The sequence below is a fragment of the Halichoeres trimaculatus genome, unplaced genomic scaffold (genome assembly GCF_033239565.1).
Source record: "Halichoeres trimaculatus isolate MK-OKI-2021-1 unplaced genomic scaffold, fHalTri1.1 fHalTri1_scaffold_6, whole genome shotgun sequence".
In the NCBI taxonomy this organism is placed as follows: Eukaryota; Metazoa; Chordata; class Actinopteri; order Labriformes; family Labridae; genus Halichoeres; species Halichoeres trimaculatus.
The window spans coordinates 17746571-17766571 of NW_027437184.1; the positions used below are offsets into that span (position 1 = coordinate 17746571).

Below are 20001 nucleotides of genomic sequence, written 5' to 3' on the forward strand. Positions count from 1 at the left end.
GGAAGAGGGGTTAGGGGACAGATTACTTTGGCTGTTACGTAACACCAACATTTCTGCCTATGCAAAAATAGCTCCTGTAGAGGTCGCTGTAAAGGTCAGCCTGAGCCTGATACCCTTTCATTGTGGGGTTCAAGTCTGGAGGATACATAAATGAAGTGGTTCAGGGGGGTAATGGTGAATAGGGCAGACAGAGCCATGTTGCACTGGAGCTAACCGAGTCTCATAGATTATAGATGCTTATTACCGTACGATCCAAACTCTATTGGACTTCTACCCTTGTATCTGCTGATGCGGATCTAGTTTTCACCGTAGCATGCACATGATCTACAATTAAACTTGTAAGTGTGAATTAGCAGCAAGTGATTTTACATGCGGCACAAACTCCAGAGGAGGATCTCAGTTCGTTGACCTTTGACCTTTCAGTCTAGATAGAAGAATGGTTTCTTACCCATTACATGTCATGAAAACACCTTCATATAAGCCATTAGATGCATACCTTTTGATGATTAATAAATATGAAGATGATCACTTATGTTGCAGATCAGACAAAGGAAGTGATTGTATGAGCAAATTTTCCTTGTGTACCCCCTCAATTGAGTTATTAATGTTAATGAATGTAATACTTCTTTTCTTAGTGAACATAGTTTGGAGTGAGTCTCACTTTTGATCCTCAGATCATAATTTCATGTGGAATTGTGTGACATTTCCGAGCAGTAACGCAGCATGGTCTGCAATAGTGACTCTAGCCTCCTGCTGTTGCATCTATCTGTTGATCTTGCTCAGTAACACTGCAGGTCCTGCAATTGAAATTCTTTACCTCCACTCTGTGACTTATACATGCACTCACATGTCCTTGGGGGCATGTGCTCATATGACACAAGTAAAAAGCTATGTGCTTTATGGTCAGACAGGATGGGTACAGAAGGTCATGGTGTGGTTTAGTGTTTCAACACACTATAAGAAAGGCAGCATACCAGCAGAGTGCTAAGAAGAGCCCGCTGAAGTTTAAATGTCAGGACTTGGCATTACACTGACATCAGGCTGTGGAAAGCACAGCTCAGGAATATAAAGATCATTGCTGTTAGCTTTTTTTAAAAAAGAAAAAAATGTTTTCAGTGTGTCTGAGCAGCAGGCTTATTCCCTGAAATAGTGTCAGATTGAGGTTGTTGCACAGCATGTTGATAAAGCAGCATTCACTGTGTATAGAGGTGGACAGGTGGGAATTTAGCTCAGCCGATTTGCATTCATATTTGCTTACACTAAGATGGAGTAGCTTATATTTCTCTGACACTGTGAAACACTGTGGGGTTATGATATGTTATCTTGACTTTTGTATGTCATCACTACAACGAATATAGTTGCACCTTCTAAGAAATGGGCCCTACTTTCATACATGACATCTTCATTGCTGTCCTGGCTTGTACTTACTTTTGGATCTTTCTCATAGTAGTGCTGCTGGGTTCGGATCCACCTGCCGATCAAGTGGTCCCGCACGGTATGAGCCAGAGCAAAGTAGTAATCCCTCTTGGTGGCCACATTTCTGTCCTTGACCAGCGTAAAGTGGAGATGTCTGTTGAAGTTTTGCTTCAGGTCTGCAACGTTCTCCACGCCGGCCAGGCCTCGCACTGAGATCTGTTTCTTCCTCTCATGGTCGGATAGGGGTTTAGACATGGTGGCAAAAGTTGGAGCAACTCTGCAAGGATGTAAACAGTCAGACAGCAGGCAGGACCGGACACACAGCAAGAGAGGCGCCCACACCACAGGCTGAGTTTCAGGAATTTAAAGGCAAGGCTATTAATATTAAGAGGAGGGTGGAGCTGATTGGGTGCTTGAGGGAAAGGGTGGGGTGTATGTTGGGGGGCAGAGGTTGTAACTTTTTAATTATGCTACACATGAAGAAATGAGATGTATTGCATGTATTAGAAATGACATAATGGAGTCCTTGGAGAAATATGACATCATTTACAGTCAACCCTTTAAAAGTACAATCTAGTTTCTATCAATTTTTTCTGTTTGTTTGTTGTTTTAGAAGAATGTGACATCTTAAAAGCTAGCACCCAACAACAATTCAAGTAATCTGGTATTATTGTATATTAAATAATGATAACAACCTGTCGAAAAATTTAACAATGCTCATTTTTTCTACTACTTGAAGTAGCCCGCTAGCCTTTTTAAAACATTGCCTGATGTGTGGAATAAACACACGCGTGTGGTGATAATATCTGCCAGCTACAGTGGCTAACTTGTTTACTCTCTCACATAGCTGGCAGGAAGGCACAGGCTAGCAGACGCTAACAGCATATGACATTCCTTTTAATGTCTTTTGCTGCAACTAAAAAGCAAAACATGGCAAAATCTGCTTGTTATCCGAATTTGGGGTGAGTTTAAGGTTGTGCATTTGATTTGCAGTTTTTGTTTTGAAGAAACTCGACCAGGCCTTGAACTCCAGCCTGCTTGTAAGTCCACCAGCCTTACTGCAGCAAATGACATTCCCATGCCACTGTATTATTCCACAAGGGCTGTAAGCAGTGTATGAGCCAGTGATCCAGAGTCTGTGTGGACCACATCTGTTCATGTGCCTGCAGCAATAACTGACACAAAATCAGCTGTAGCAGAGCTCTTTAAACCAACTCTATTCTCAGTTATCGCCACAGCAAGCCTAACTAACATGAAGTCCTGGCCTTCTATAAATAGTTCCTCTGACCCAGTCCCAAAGGCCATGATATTTGAAAGGCATATCCTGTTAATGTCAGCAAGAGCCGGCAGACAACACCAGTATATGACTATGAGTTGGACGCAGCGTGAGGGGGAAGGTGAAGTGTCCTCAGTGGGATACTCCACTGCACACTCATCATAACCTTGTTAAGGAGGTTTCTGTCAGTGGACTGAAATTGGTTAAAAGCTGGAAGAAAGTGTGTTACTGTTACTCTAATGTCAAGATTTAGTGGACTGCTCTGCACTTTGAATTAATGTTGACAGAAAAAGGATTGTGGGTGAAATTATCTTTCCAACCATTTGTCAGTCTGCAGCCCGATTGGACGAGATGGAAAACAAAAGATGCTTCTGTCCAACATCACAACAGCTAAGCAGCACTCACAGAAATGAAATTACAGGATGTAGCTGAAGTGTTTGGCAGGAGATTACTGCAGCATTTTGAAGAATTTTTATAATGTACATCCCACATTAAATGCATTTCCTCTTATGTTCCCTTTAATGTTCCTGCGTGCCAAATGACCCCCAGAACAGAGTAACCATCACAGACCAGATGACAGAGATTGAAGTTGGCGTGCCCCCTATTTGTCCATTATGATGAGCAAATTATGTTCTTACATGTCTACTGGCTGTTCTGTCAAATGGTACATCAAGCATTTCGAGACCACACTCAATGAACGTGGCTGCCTGATGGAAGAAAACACAATGATAATCTGGATGTGAAAGCTTATTTTTAACATGAAATGGCATTGTTACGACAGTCCTGGCCACTGAAACACATCCGTGTGCCAGCACAACGTGACTGAAAGGACCTTTTTATTTCCGATTAACACTATCTGCCAATTTGTCTTTTCGGTTACTTATGATCTCTCATCATTTAATCAGGAAGAGGCATGAAGGTTTAATTAATTTTAATTTCAATTTTACTCCCTGGAGAAAAAGCAGTCAATTAACTGTGATGTGAATGAATGCTCTGATTGGCCGGGAGTAACCACAGTTGGGAAGGTGTGTGCGCTGTGTTGCAGTTATTAGTAAAGGCTGCTAAGGACAACTGATGGCAAGCAGCCTTGGCTGGTGTACATTTATATTTCCTCACTTTGTTTCCTCCCTTCAACATGCAATCTGTTTTGCTCTTTTCATTCAGCTGGACTAGAAATAAAAAGGGAAATCATCAAGAACAGTCAGAGACTAAATGTACAGCAATGTGCAGGCATGAAACTAAAATAAGGAAGGAAATAGACAAATCATGCACACTATTTGGTTTAACTGTTTTGATTTTGTTATTTTTTAATATTTCTCAATTTGTGTACATCTGTGTGTTCAGCTCATGTTAACTGTGGAATCACTCCACCTTTAACCCCACCTTTAAAATTATGATTCACTTCAGTTTAAACTGACTACTCAGGGTGTGTTGCTGAAGTCTCCTGGTAGCTCTTTTGCATTCAAATTTGGTACATTTCATTTTGTTGGTAATAGGATTGTGACTTTGAACAATAATTATTTTGAGTCCTTGAGGATTTCAGCAAATGAGATTGTAATCTTACTGCTCTTGTTCCTTTTAAAATAATCATTTTTAGGGGCACTGTTCTACCAGTCTAAGCATTTTGGCTCCTATACACAGAGGCTGTAGTCGTTGTTGCAATGGCTGCGGGTTTGACTCCCAACTTCATCTATTCACTGCATGTCTTCCCCCACTCTCTACAACCCGCATTTCCCAGCTCTCCCCAGCCGGCCTATCGTATAAGGCAAAGATATAAATGAAAACAAGAAAAGCACTCAGAGAGCGCAGACCTCCACTAAGCATATTGTGATTATTGCACAACACTTTAGTCCTACTTTAATGTTATACTCCCTTTCAGCAGACTGTCTGCTACAATTTGGTGTTAGTTGCAGGTTTGTACCATAATTTGTTACCTGACAGTGCTGAAAATGATGTTTACCCAGTACATATACCATATTACCAAAAGTATTCATTCACCTGCCTTGACTCACATATGAACTTAAGTGCCATCCCATTCCTAACCCACAGGGTTCAAGATGATGTCCGTCCACCTTTTGCAGCTATTACAGCTTCAACTCTTCTGGGGAGGCTGTCCACAAGGTTTAGGAGTGTGTTCATAGGAATTTTTTACCATTTTTCCAAAAGTGCATTGATGAGGTCACACACTGATGCTGGTCAAGAAGGCCTGGCTCTCTATGTTGGAAGAGGAAGAGGCCCGCTCCAAACTGTTCCCACAAGGTTGGGAGCATGAAATTGCCCCAAATGTTTTGGTATCCTGAAACATTCGAAGTTCCTTTCTCAGGAACTAAGGGGCCAAGCCCAGCTCCTGAGGAACAACCCCACACCATAATTCCTCCTCCACCAGATTTCACACGTGACACAATGCAGTCTGAAATGTACTGTTGTCCTGACAACCTCCAAACCCAGACTTGTCCATCAGATTGCCTAATGGAAAACCGGAATTCATTACTCCAGAGAACGCGTCTCCACTGCTCTAGAGTCCAGTGGCGGTGTGCTTTACACCGCTGCATCTGATGCTTTGCATGGTACTTGGTGATGTATGGCTTGGATACAGCTGCTCGGCCATGGAAACCCATTCCATGAAGCTCTCTGCATACTGCCGCCACATGAAGTTTGGAGCTCTGTAGCAATTGACTGAGCAGAAAGTCAGTGACCTCTTTGCACTATGTGCCTCAGCAATTGCTGACCCCCTCAGTTTACATGGCCTACCACTTTATGGCTAAATTGCCGTTGTTCCCAAACTCTTCCGTTTTCTTAGAGAAAGCCTGAGAAACGGCTACCACATCCAAGGAAGCAGCAGGCGCGCCAATTACCCACTCCCGACTCGGGGAGGTAGTGATGAAAAATAACGCCGCAGGTCTCGATCGAGGCACTGTAATCGGAATGAGCCTACTTTAAATCCCCAGTCACCTGCCAAGCTGGCAGGTGACTGTGGAATATTTAGGAGCAAGGAAATTTCTCAGCATCCTATGACAGCTCCACGCTGGAATTCACTGAGCTCCTGAGAGCGGCCCATTCTTTCATAAATGTTTGTAAAAACAGTCTGCGTGCCTAGGTGTTTGATTTTACACACCTGTGGCCAGGCCAAGTGATTAGGAAACCTGATTACGATCATTTGTATGGGTGAGCAAATACTTTTGGTAATATAATGTATTTTATATTCCTCATCTTAGTATCCAGAATATTGCCAGGAGCTGGATCGTACTTTACCATCTGTCAGACATTATGGTGACCTTGTGTTGTATTATTTTGCAAAGCAATCCGACCATTTATCGTGGAGTATATAACAAAGATGAAAACAGCCCTATCTCACAATGATAGAGTCCTTTTAAAAAATCCTGGATCCAGACGGTGATCTGCATCACCTTTCAAAATTTAGGGGCCATTTACACAACAACAGTTTTAAGGTGAAATACAAAAGTTTTGTTGCGTTTCAGCCTTGTGTTTACACGGAAACGGTGTTTCAGCCGACCTAGAACGCAAACTTTTGAAAACGGCCTCCAGAGTGGGATTTTTCTGAAACGCTGCTGTTGCCGTTGCCATGTAAACAGTAAGCCGGCATTTTCAGTGGAAACAGTGACGTCGCACTCTGCTTTGCGCAAGCGCATACAACAAGACAACAGTACCATTATTACGATTGTCGCGAACTACTGTGTTGTGCTTGTGCTGCTGAATCTGCTGTACCTGCTGATAGATCTCCCAAAAGCTGCTGGACAAGACAGTTATAGCACCACCTGCAGACCTGACATGCTTACTACGGCATTTTCAGTCCTTTGCCGTTTCCGTGTAAATGCAGATTTTTTACACTGTGTTTTAGCGTTTTCAGATGAAACGTTGTTGTGTAAATGGAGCTTTAATCCCTTCTTCCTTATCCCATTTTGAACATTTCTTGACAATTTAATGAAAAATCTGCTAGTTACGTTTTGAGTTATGTTGTGCACAGACAAACAAACAAACAAACACACAAACAGACAGACAAACTCTCCCAAAAACATAACCTCCTCAGAGGACGTAGACATATCTACTGAACCTGGGGCAACAGAGCCTTCAACATTGCAGCCCCCTTCCCTGGAACTCCCTACCACGACAAGTTGCAACGCAAAACCAATCTTTAAAAAACGCTTTTAAATGTTGAATGTGTCTTTTATATTTGCTATCAGTTAAGTGCCTTCGAGAGCTTTGAAAAGCACAATACAAATGAATGTATAAATAGAATTGTTACAAAAAAGTCAGAATTTTAGACTTTTTTGCCTTCCTTACATAAGGCAGTTGAAAAGAGACAGGAAATGTCTCTGGCAATGAGATTGGCAGACTTGCAGTGACTGGTTGTGGTTGGAAGACAGCTTTATTCCATTGGATCACTCTTTTACTGCTTGGCCCCTGCTCAAGTGTCTTTCTTAAATTAAAACAGTATACAGGAATGCACACATCTTTTGCAGACATTAATGTTTGTAGTTTAAGTAGATTGGATTTTTGGGAAATAGAAAGGGTTAATAAATGTGTTGTAAGTTTTGATGTAAGCATACACCATGCCTTCCTGCTTAAGTCAGTGCCACAGTTTGGCCATCACTAAACTTTATGTGAGTTTTAAAACCACCTCTGAGAACGTGATCTGTTGATCAGGTCTGATTTTCTGTCCCCCTCTGTCAGACTACTTCCACTGACAGCATAAAGTGGTTGTGAATGTATTTCTTGCCATACTTTACTCTCCAAAATAAGACGCTGACATTACAGTAAAACCTCCCCTCACACAGTGCTGCATGCATCTGAAAGCTGTCACACAGAATAATGTGTTACATTTGCACGTGCAATCTATGTCTCGCACCCTCGTGTCCAAACATCACATTGTACTGCATCCCTTCATGAGCCTTTCTCTTTTTCTGAATGTTTTTCTTCTTTCTTAGATTTTTTCTTCTCTTGGTTGGGCCAGCTGGTGTATTTAGCTGTTTACTAGGTGAGGGAAAGACTTATTTTTTTTCTATTTCCACAGCAGCAGGATTCAGGAGTCATGGGATTGGCTCTGGAGGAAGCAGAGCATGAAAGAAAAAGAAATGAGACTTGTCAGATTTTTGCGGGGGAGAGAAAACAGGTTGATATGGGTGAGTTCTCCTGAAGTTTCATTAGTTCAATACATTGATGTGAGGTTCTGCAACAAACTAGGTAGCAGAAGACACACGGTTCAGAGGGAAGTTTTTTGACACTAAGAGTGAGGTCAGAAAGATAGTCAGATTGTTACAAGAGAAAGAATATCCCTGTAAAGATTCAGTTATCATTCAACAGAAACCATGTACTGCACACCAGTTATAGAGCCAAGTAATCACATCTCTGTGTTTCTGGCTGTAGTTTCACTACGCTTCTTTCACACACTCAGTCCCAGCCATTCGTATTGTTACACACATTCAGTCGGTGTAACAAAGCTGTTTCTCCTTCTTTTCCTGAAAGAAAAGGCATCTTTGTTTACATAACACATAAAAGTTAAGGACTTAAGGTATTACACCTACTGCTTGGCACATGGTATTTTTTGCACATGAGTCTGCAGCAAGGACTCTGCTTCATTACTGGAATATGTTTACTTGATTATTGCACTGGACTGAAAATATGAAGCACTTAATAGTAAAATCTGATTTACTCCCCAATCAAATCCTGTATCTCCAGTTTCACTGACATGATTCCAAACAGTGACAGACAAGATAAGCATTATTGTGATATAATTTAATCTCTGATATTAGAGGAAAGCGTTTAATTGCATCCATCCCGAACATTTCTGTTGTGTGGAGTTAACAGGGTGTTGTGTCTGCAGAATACTAATCATCCCATTTGCATTTTGTTTCTCGCTGGCAATGAACCAAGAAACAGTAGGTTTATGGATGGTGTTCAGTTGCACTGTTTTACTCCGGTCAGAAGCTACACTTTATCAGTGTGAACCTGTCCACATGAGGCCCACACAGGAGGAACACTGTCACCTGCTGGTTAATCTGATAATGTCACATTGAAAAGCACCAGGTTTGTTCTGCAGTGAGCAGGCTGCAGAGAGAAAAAACAGGATGAGTAAGTGCACCTGTGTAGAGTGAGGATTGAATATATGACTATCAAGCACAAGAAAAAAAATCCTTAAAAGGTTGAGGGAAAGGAGCTTAAAGAAGAAGCCAGAAGATGACTGATGAAAATGATAAAATGGCCCCATGGGAAGTGTAGGAAGCATTTGGCTTTAGCTCTGAGAGCTAACATGAGGATACCTCAGCCTTTGCTGCCTCATTTTGCCTTTTTTTTTTACTAACTGCCACATATGTACTATCGAAAGGCAACACAAAATGCACAGTCAAAAATTCTTACTATCGTCTTTTGGATCTGACAAAAAAGAAACATTTCTACATCATTTATTGCATTGTTTTCTCAAATTTGTGGTTTTTTCTTTCTCAGATTAGCAAAGCAAGATGTTTTTTCCACAAGGTTTGATAGAAACCCTGTGTTTTCACTTCCCCCTTAATTAGGCCTCCTCTCAGGACTGAGTGGGCGTGTACAGAATCATGGTTAACTGACAGCTCTCTTTCGCACCTGTTGCATCTATTAAGGAAAGTCAACATACACCTTCATGACCTTTATGCCAAGAGTAGCTCCTCCCATTTCATAACAGTGATGGAAAAAATGTACCCTGTTTTTTTTTTTGCTCCTGAGTCAATATGAGTGCCCTGTTTTATTTCTATTTATTTATTTATTACCTCCGCCAGGGAGGTTATGTTTCAGGGAGAATTTGTCTGTTTGTTTGTCTGTGAACAACATAACTCAAAAACTAACGGACGGATCTTGATGAAATTTTCATAAAATGTTCAAAATAGGATAAGAAAGAAGTGATTAAATTTTGGAGGTGATCCAGATCACTGTCTGGATCCAGGATATATAACCACCATAAATGCTCGGATTGCTTTGCAACATAATACAACACAAGGTCACCATAACTTCTGACAGATGTAAAAGTATGATCCAGATCCTGGCAATATCCTGGATACTAAGATCTGGAATATGAAATATGTACTGGGTCATCATAATTTTCAGCACTGTCAGGTAAAAAAAAAAAAATTGTACAAACCTGCAACTAACACCAAATTGTAGCAGACAGTCTGCTGAAAGGGAGTATAACATTAAAGTAGGACTAAAGTGTTGTGGGACAATCACAATATGCTTGGTGGATGTCTGCGCTCTCTGAGTGCCTCTCATTTTATGTTTTGTGGTGTTCACAGTCTTGGAGGCAAAAAAGCTATGGCATCAAGTGACTTCAGTTCATAGTAAGTTGATTTACTTTTCAAAGTCAAACTTTTCTTCCTCTTAAATACCATTTCACTGATTTTCTGAGTTGGGATTTTGAGTGGTTGGAGCACATTTCTGCTGCCATTGGACAGGGTACACCCTGGACAGGTTGCCAGCTAACAAGCAGAGACTCACACAATAGGAAGAAACCAGTGCTATGAAGCAACCAGAGCATCACAGTGCAGTCTGTAATTTAACTTTAAATATAACAATACCCATGGCAGCTTTTTTCTGTTTCAAATCATTTTCTACATAGCTTAGTATGCTAGCTAGTTGCTAAATCGCTATCCTTTGTTGCTAGACTTGAGAAGTAATGCTAACTTGGTCTATACAGTATATGAATGTCAAATGCTTTGTGTCGCGCTCAAACGTTGTTCTCACTGCCAGTTAGATTTTTCATAGCCACAAAATCACTAGCATTGTACAGTGATGCAACTGTAGTGCCACAGTAAGTCATGGCAGTGTTAGAGGGAGTCTCCATACATTAAACCAAGACCCTTTAAATGAGGCAGATGAATTAAAATTAGCCTTTATTATTTTATTTATACGTAAATGCCTGCTATGACAGTCCAAAATGAAAAGAAGCTGCTTGATTTTCTCCCTTTGCCTATAAATTCATATTTCTGTCACACGACATCAAGTTTGATCAATCCAATGAAAGAAGTTGATGTTAATAGTTTGTTTAAGGAGATTAAAGCTCAATATTCACTGATTCTGTTTTATAAATCATAGTCTGAATGGTACTGTACATTTTTATTACATAAATCTTGGACCCAGCACCAACACGAATTACTGATTTCTCATCAATATTTCAACACCCTCACCCTTTAATCAATATTACACAGTATTGCAGAGCAGATTATATAAACACAGTTTAGTTTTTAGTCAGCCGGGTCCTGTGAGACCTCGTTTACTTGTGCCGCTCTTCTGCTGACTCCATGTTATCAGGTTTGTTTGGAATATTAACTGCTTAATTGTGCCGAGGAAACTGCTTAAACTGCACAACAGAGTGTGGCATCAGAACTGCACAAGCCACAGAAATGTTGTAAGCCGCTAGACCAGTGTTGTTTGCATACTGAGCCAATAAGTTGTAGGTTGCTGCCGAGCCCCAGAGAGCAGGTTCAATAATATGCATGCTTTACTTAAGTCCTGAGGGCTTTCTAATAATACAAGTCGTGCCAATATTGTATTGCAGGGTAGCGGATACGTATCCCTCTGCACAACAGTGAGCACTTCCATTTTCTTGTGGAGGCTGCGGAGCTGTCTGCCACAAACTGTGAGAAAAAAAAAAATCAATGACTGTCATATAAAAGCCACTAAAACACACAGACATTTGTGGTAAGGTATTTTGGAGTCAGAAATACCAATTATGTTCACATTAAAAGCTTGAATAAAAGAGAGGAACAAAAGATGATGACTGAGCTATTGGACATTTTTATTACTGCACTCAGTACAATACAGTATGTGTCATGTCGTGGACCAGATGTAACCTTTCTCAGATCATATTTGGTGGTTTTACATCAGCCTGGATTACGAAGTTGTTTCTGGGTTTCAAAAGTAAAGAGGGCTGCAAACAAATATCAAAATTTGTGGTTCCTTGGTTGACCACTTGAAGCTGGCTGCCAAGATAAGTCTGTTTCCTGATAAGATATCATTTGACAAACCCTCACTCCCCTCATTCTCCACCCTTGAAATACAGTCACTTCTGGTTCACATGGAACAAGATGACCATGATTAGCACATCTTCAAGACATTTGTACACTATGCGGTGATGTTATGGTGGCTAATATAGACTTTGAAAACTTTGCACTGTGCTTACCACAGACTGTATAAAACATGGACAAAGTCTCCTCGATGTCACCAGAATGTTTCAGAAATGGAAAATGAAGCAAATCGGGAATTGTGGCCATATTGGAAGCGGCACGGGCTTCGCGTACAGCAATAGGGCGCCTGTCAGTCACGTGACCTAGGCTGTGCTTCTGATTGAGCAAGCTCACGATCTTAGTATCCTCTGAAGCGCCAAGTTAGAGAAAAATTCACCCACCCAGTGTGTGCTAATAGTAAAATTAATTCAGACAGGAGATGTTTTTTTGGAATCGGGCTGTAAATAGGTTAATTTATGCTTGGTGTGTATGTGGCTTCCGGTACATCTGGGCCAGCCTCAAGTGGACACTTGAGAAACAGCAGATTTTAGCACTTCCCCGTTGTCTCATATTCTTAGACTGGAGGTTGCCGCTTGGTGATTACAGACTGATTTGCCTGTATGTCTGTCATTGTTATTACCAGGGCTGTGGATTTTTTGATATTGAAAAGCATACTCTCTTGAGTATTCGGCCACTCTATGTAAGTGCTATTGTTGTCGATATACTGTAGCTCTTTTTGAACCAAATATGTTGTTGGTAGGACTAGAAAAAAGAATCGTCTTTATTCTTTAGAGGCCATAAATTTCTTCCTCCTAAAATTTTCATAAAAGCCCCTTGTTGTTGTCGAATATTTCACTCTGGGCTCAAATGGTGAACCCACAGGTCCAGAGACTGACGGCCTCTTACACAGACGCTGCTAGCATGGTGAGGAATGAGGAGACAGATGGCCAGAAATAACTGAGACTCCCTCCCCGGCTAAAAGCTTAGAAAGAAGTTTTATGTTCACATAGCATGCGTGCATTGTTTTGAATAAAAAATACTTTCCTCATCAACAAAACTTCAGCCGAGGCAGGGAGTTGTTTAACATTTAAAAAAAAAAAAACACTAGTGCTTCTTAAAAACAGCTACACCACAGGATATCAGCTTTTTCTTCGGCTTTTAGAAAAACATTTCCCCAAAACAGACAGCTGCAGCATAGTGCAGCTAACAATCTGCTCTTCAACATTGTCTCTCAGCTCCACTCTAACTGAAGTTGCCAGTCATACTGCGAAAAGAAACCAGTGCAGGGAAGAGGCCTCCATCACGTCTTTTATGGGAAAAAAAGGAGTCTTTTTAAACTTTAACCCCCGGTAGCATAGACGTTAAGTTGTTGCTGTGTTTAACCAAATAGTTTATAAGAAGGGTACAAATTCAACATGCTAACTCTGAGATTACTTCATTGCATCAAATGCAAATCCCAATTATTCTCCATTTATAGACTTCATTAGCATTTGCCTTCTAACTAAACACAGACCTACAGTTAAAAAAGTTTGGAGACAAATCCAACATCACTCAGTGCTCATTGTTCCAGAGTTAAAAAAAATGTTGTCAAATTATTGATAGACATTGCAAGATGCTTAAGTTAAGATAATGACGAGACAAAAAGCTTACAGCAAATAACCTCTGACTCCTACACTAGTAACAAGTGGTGTGCATTTAACTTTTAAAAAATGTGAGGAACTTTACTCCACAGAGTTGTTTAACAGTATCAACCCAGTAATTTGTAATTGTTCAGATTTCAGTGCCTGTGCTTAAACAGGAGATGAATACTGATGCGGAAGATATGATTTTATTTCAGGAAATATATTTTTTTGGTTCACCAGATTTCTTTCTTCTTCTGTGACCTTTTTTTTTTATTTTTTGGCACATAAATTATAAATACATTTGTTTATTTGTTACTTAGACAATCAAACAAAGTGCTCCTTCCTTTCACATTACGTACTTAATTCCCCCAGGTGTTAAATTATACACATAGGTGGCGTTGATTTATAGCAGTGAGGATTTTGAAACATGGCTGCAAAAGTATTCAACCCCATCTGCTCACTCAGGCTGAATTGTTTTGCAGGCAAAAACATTTCAGAACATACATTATTCATACGTAATCCTCAGATCCCAGATTGCTATGATTTTATCTTTCCTGCATGAAAGGCTTGGACCTATATACTGCTTCACCTTTATGGGCTTTTAAGAGGTCTGTACAGGTGAGCCAGCTGCCACAGATAAGTCAAATATTCAGCACAGAGTTCAGTGAATCAAACACAAAAACACAGCCCCCTGCAGCAAGAGCTTTACTTTGACACTGAATATTAATCTGTTGTGTTCGTTAATCTGCATGTTTGAAAAGGTGCTAAATGTTAAAGGACAAAATGTGTCTCTCCACATGAGCTCCGTCATCTTCTTCTTAGATTATCTGTAAAGGTGAGTGTGTATAGATTGAACACACATGTTAAATCCAGAAGAAAATGCACATAATCATGTGCACTAATATTTCTGTGTTAGTTGGTTCTCTCTTTTGCTTTCTGGCACAATTTCTTAAAAAGAATCTTTTTGTTTGGTGTTTAACATGTCTTTTTTTTTTAGGGCTGGGCAACGATTAAAACTTTTAATTGTAATTAATTGCATAATTTCCCTGATTAATCATAATTAATCGCATTGTGAAAGTGCCATAACATCTGTCATGCAAACACTAAATCAGTACTTGTTATACAGTAATAGTTAAATCACATATTTAGTGCAAATCAAATTTACAAAATGTAAATACAAAATTAAAGCTTATTGCCACTGTCAGGGCATTAAAGTGATACTCTGGGATGGATCAAGTTGGGTCCTATCACAAGATTTAGGGCAGAAATTACCCCTACAGCAGTGTTTTTGTGCAGCAGAAGCCCAGGGAGCTCGCACCAAACACCCCCTCCCTGCTCCTCTGCCGGTTTCTTCTGCACTCAGACTGGGCCATATTTTACTTGACCAAAAACACAAATGAATGGACTCCCACCAAAAAAATCTGATATCGGTCTGCATTTACGCTTTATTTAGAGAACTTTTAGCGCGTTACTTTTACACAAAAACACAGCTAAATAAGGCTCCAGTTCTCATTGTGGCTCTTCGTCCTGGCAGACTACCTGCGTTTGTTTATATCTGGCACGCCGCGCGTGGACTGATATACTAAGCTGCGAGCGCCTTCGAGTTCTGTTGCGTTGCCCCTCTTCTCCATGCTTGTTTTGGTTACTCATCGTGTTTTTCCGCCAATTACACTTCCGGTTCCACCGCGGTCAGAAACAGACATTTACAAAATAAAAGCATGTGAGCAACATGCACTTATGTGCGATAAAATATTCAACGGCGTTAATAGATTGACGGGTTAACGCGAAAATAACGCGTTAACTTTCCCAGCACTACTTTTTTTTATTTTATACATAACCTGAATCTGTTTGGCTTGGGTAAGGGTTAGGGTAAGGGTCAATTTGACTGACACTTGCTTTACAGGGTAAAGATAAAAAAAAGAACTTCACTTTTTTCATGAATAACTTTGAGTATGAGCCTATACGTTACAAGTAAAGTACATGTGGAGCAATTTTTTGATTTCACTCACCCACTTAGGTCTACTATTACTTCAGGAACTAATTTCTGCATAATTTAAACCCAAAGGATTAAGCATTGCGTAAATATATGACTGAACTGCTACAGGTTTAAGCGTCTCTAGGGGTGGTTGTGAAAAGCAGAATCACAGTTTATGTGATGCTTGGCCAAATGAAAACTTGTTCATCAGCAGGAGCTGAAGGCAGGCCTTATCGTCTGTCATAGTTGGATAATGTTCTGTAGTTTCCATTTCTGTCCTGTACTCTGTCGATGTGAATGCCTTTGAACGAGTAACCAAACTATAAACTTGAAATCAACACAGAATTTCCCCCTGAGGATGAGAGCTCTCCCCTCTGAAGTGAGCCATGCTAAATATAGTAAAGGGTGATTCTGCTATTATTGCACATCTCACTTAGTGTGGTGTTGATAAAACAAAGATGGCATCCAGATGAGTAGGCATTGAGACACCTTTTGTGAAAGGTTGAATTTCCGTCTTTCTTTCTTTTTTTCCAGCAGCAGAATGACTCATTGAGGAATAATGAATCTACATATGTTGTTGGGTTTTTGAACAGCTGGGGCAGCTTGCCCTCAGTCTTACCTTGGGGCACTTTGGCACCATGAGGGTGGGGTTGACGAGGAGGGTCTTGAACCTGAGTATCTCTCAGCACTCTAGTTTTAAAAAATTAATAGAGAAAGAGAGAAGGGCTAGTCATATTGAGAGGTTTCTTCTTCTTCAGTTGTGTTATATGAAAACGCACCTTCTTGGCTTTTTCTTCCAGGTTATGAATGTGTGCTTAAACGCCATTTAATCCTCCATGGCAACGCTGCTGTTAGTTTGATGGGGAGCACGATTGGTCAACAGCAGCTGACCGCGCCCTCAACCCATATAAGCTACCTACCAAACTATTACCATCAAGTGTCGGGGGAATGACGGCTGTGCTGCTGCTGCCGCCGCTGCTGCTGCTGCTCTCGGTGCGGCGGAGGAGAGAAAGCATCTTTGTCTGTACGGAGAAGGAGCTTCGGGCTTCCCTCTTTGCCTGCCTCCATCGACACAGAAACATCTAGAGATAAGGAAGGGAAGCAGCATTTTCTCAAGGCAGAGGTCGCGTATTCATCTGCCGCATTCAATCCAGGATTTTCCCCTCCTTTTTTTCTCTCTTTTGTGCCTGGCTGGAATACTCAGACCCCCTCGCTGTCTCCATGTGTCGGATCGCAGGATGATGCCCAGGTAAATGACACCGCACACCTCCCACACAGAAACGACCTTATGCACGGCGGTAATTAGCTTTAAAGCATGCTGCAGTAAGAAAGAATCCGTGTGTGTGTGTGTGTGTGTGTGTGTGTGTGTGTGTGTGTGTGTGTGTGTGTGTGTGTGTGTGTGTGTGTGTTTCAATGTCAGTGGTGGTCAGGAATTGTTTGTATTCTCATTCGGCTGCGTTCGGCTGCTCCTCACCAATTACTGACACTTCTCATGAGGTCTTTTTGGAGCTTTCTCTCAAGAGAACCGGGATTAAAATCAACCATCTTTTGTTAGCGGTGTTTACAGTCACTTGAGGTGGGTGGAGGAAGAGGTGTATGCTTCCCAAATTCAACACGATTGCAGATGAGAGGAGGTCGCTTAATTGCGTGCCGGAAGACATGTCCTGTGGTCGGGCTACAGCACACACCGTGCTGGCTTTTTCCAGTGAATAGAAAGGGCTGCAGCCCCGGCACTAATATGGGAACCAGCTATCAGCTATTGTTTGATTTCGCCACATGCCGGGCTGGCAGGGTATTAATTTTTTATATAGCTAAAAGTGAAGTTAAGGTGGTCTTTGAGTCATGCAGCATGCAGGGCCCTTGTCTCTGAAATGCTGGAGGTAGCCTATTTATTATTGAGAGGGATTTCTTGTTCTGTGGCTAAGGATTGGGCAGTTTAAAGATAGGAATGAGAAGAGTGTGAGACACATACACACTGAGGGACCTATAAAGTCGGAGGGCTGCCACATCATCTGCAAAAAAAGAAGCCTTATCCTCAACCCTAAAAAGCAGATAAGCTTTAAAACCAGAGAAGAATAAGTTGTGGACCAAGAAAGGAAAGGTTTCCTACCTGTGTGGTAAAAAAGATGTTTGTTGAAACCTGCAGCCCAGAATCCACGCCTCCAGAGGAAGCTGCTGCCTCCACACAGCACATTGTATGGCACCAGTTCAGCAGGGGTGACCACTGAGGAGGTGGTGCGGTTTGAATTAAAGTCTAAAATTCAAAAATGTTCATCTATTGTCCAGCAATGCAGATAAGAAGTGCATGAAAATAAACAGAATCAGTTTACTCATTGTCTCTGCATTCTTGTGCATCATAAATTTGATAAAATGTTTTATGATTTTACTGCGGTTCTAGGGGCTCACATCCAAGAAAATCATCCCATTATCTTATGATATCCTCCAAAAAACAAAAGGAGGCGCCTCAAATTGACATCTCATTCTGCTGCCCTTCCTGCCCCTCCTGTTAACCCATTTGTTTTGCAAATTCTCCTCCAACTGTGGCACACGGGGCTACATTTTGTTACCGAGCTCCCAGAGTAGGCAAGATGAACTCACATGTATTCACTGAGGAGGAAGCCAAAGGCGTCACTGTAGCTCACATTTCCTGTGCACCTGAATGAGGTGGCCACCTCTGCCTGGCTTCTGTTGCTCTCCACCTTACAGCACCTTGCCTTCGGACAGCACAAAGTGTTGCGTCTCGGATCCGCTGCACGTTCTCTCATTACCACATGCTGGTTGGCTGCACTCTTAAATCCCCGCTGGTCGAGCTGACAGACTCATTTAAATGAAATTGCATTCTTTTGCAACAACAAGGAGGACTGCAACGCTCCAACCATGAACTATGCATGAATTTCAGAGAATGTAATGTTATTATGTCGGGGATTTTTATGCAGCAACTGGATGTGTCAGGCTTTTACTTTCTGTTTTACTGCATTTTCTTTTCCTTGGAATAATGCATCATTGATAATTGCAGCTTAGTACAGCTCACATGTTTATTTTATTACTCATTAGATTTATTTTTACACAGGAAAAAACAATTGCCAAGATTTTACTCACCAAATGGTATTTTTGGGGGCCTTCAGTAACATCTTTACCCTACTTGTGTCGCTAATAGCTGACTCACAAGACATCTGTCTCCATCACTATATCCAATGAGATTTAAGGGCGAGGGTAGAGTGAGAAATTTTTAGAAAAAAAATAAGGGATATTTGTGAAAACAAATAAAGTGCTATTTGAATGAATTCATTGCAGCTAAAAGAGTCTGTATGAATTTTGTATCTAGGTTTTGCATTCAGCCTCAAATAGAAACTGTTTAGGCTATTAAAGCTTAACCTGTGTGACTTTAACATTAGCAGCTGAACATTAACAAGAAATAACATTTAAAACGAGAACATCTTGTACAAAGCACCAGCCAATATGCATAAAAAAAAAGAAAAAAGACAGATGATGTGAAGGAGGAGACTGCTTTAAAAATGACAGTGCACAGTTGACATAGTGTGTTTGTTTTCATGCATGCGCGTGTGTTAGCACAGCTCAGTAGCCTCAGCATGCATTGTGGGGAAGTGGAAGGTTACAGATATTGTGTGGCATTGCGAATCGTGTCGCTTCCTCTCTATCATACCCCATCAAGGTCACTTCCACAGACTGAGAGTGGTGGCCCTGGCCTTTTCCACTCCTGGCTCTGGCAGAGGAACGGGGCCCGCGGACCACTGCTGCTTCTAATCAGGGCTGACGCGTGACTCAGTTGCATGCCAGCTGCACAGCCAAACAAGGGATTATGTCCCTGGATGGTGAAGACAAAAAAAAGGTCATTGTTGAGATGTTTGTCTCTCTCTACACCTTCGGCGAGTTTGGGTTTATCTCATTACTTGTGTGTTAGTTGTAATGAAAACAGAATAGAAAGGAAATCCTGCACAAAGATGGAGGCGTATAGCTGGGAGACTTATTGTCAGAGCGTGACACCAGCAGCGCACTGTTGGTTAACTCACAATCTGGGTCATTGTGCCACTTGTTTTTAAAAGTAGCTGGAAGGTTGTAAAACAGTTTTAAAGTCCAGAAACGGACATGTCTAAAAAAATCAACCAGCACTTGCACACAGAAAAAAACCTAACCCAGCTTTGCATACACATCAGAGCCTGCTTTGAAAAGCTTGATTGATACGGTGATATATCTGTGAAATAATAGTCAGTGAAATTGCCAGTTATTTTCCCCACAGGTGGTAAAGTAGGTGGATTGGAAGGGAAGGTGGTCTATAATTTTCTGTAAGCAGAATGCTGCTCAGGATTCAGGAAAGGTACACTGGAGCCTGTCACGATGACAGAAATGTTATTTGAGAGCTCAGCTGTGATTCATTAAGTATGTGCATGACAAAAAATACAGCAGAACAGAGTTTAGCTTTGAGATTATAAAGCCATTGTGCAGAAAGAATGAAGCTTTGGAGTTCAGTTTTTCCCTTCTGCAGTTTTCCTAAAAGTTCAACCTATCGCACTATCAGTGATCAGGCGTTTCCTCTCAGGAACATCGGTGCATTTTCTGCTGCTTAATTGACAGTTAAAAGATCATTGGGGTGCAGTTTTTTCACTCCCACCATGTTGAAAAAAATTGATGGCCTCTACTGTCTCCAATTAGCCCCTGGTCTTGATACAAAGGCAGTAATAACAAAGAAAAATGAAGTAATAC

At 41.1% G+C, this 20001-nt stretch overlaps 2 protein-coding genes across 7 annotated transcripts in view; one reads left to right on the forward strand and one right to left on the reverse strand.

Annotated features, from left to right (window-relative positions):
• Positions 1-17508, reverse strand: part of pygma (phosphorylase, glycogen, muscle A) — a 32399-nt gene extending 14891 nt beyond the window's left edge. Inside the window, exons 1-2 of one of the 2 annotated variants that reach the window (XM_074672930.1) lie at positions 17390-17508; positions 1429-1693 (exon numbers count right to left, since the gene is read on the reverse strand). In XM_074672930.1, the coding sequence (XP_074529031.1) occupies positions 1429-1671 (243 nt within the window). In that variant the 5' untranslated portion in view covers positions 1672-1693; positions 17390-17508. Of the gene's footprint in view, positions 1-1428; positions 1694-15898; positions 15927-17389 lie in introns of those variants that run through there. The other variant, XM_074672931.1, reaches the window with a different exon arrangement.
• The window catches only part of nrxn2a (neurexin 2a), a 153126-nt gene continuing 149226 nt past the window's right edge, over positions 16102-20001 (forward strand). For 3 of the 5 annotated variants that reach the window (XM_074672928.1, XM_074672929.1, XM_074672927.1), the window contains exon 1: positions 16104-16528. The gene's annotated coding sequence lies outside the window, so the exon portion shown is untranslated. Of the gene's footprint in view, positions 16529-20001 lie in introns of all 5 variants that reach the window. The other 2 variants (XM_074672926.1, XM_074672925.1) reach the window with 2 other exon arrangements.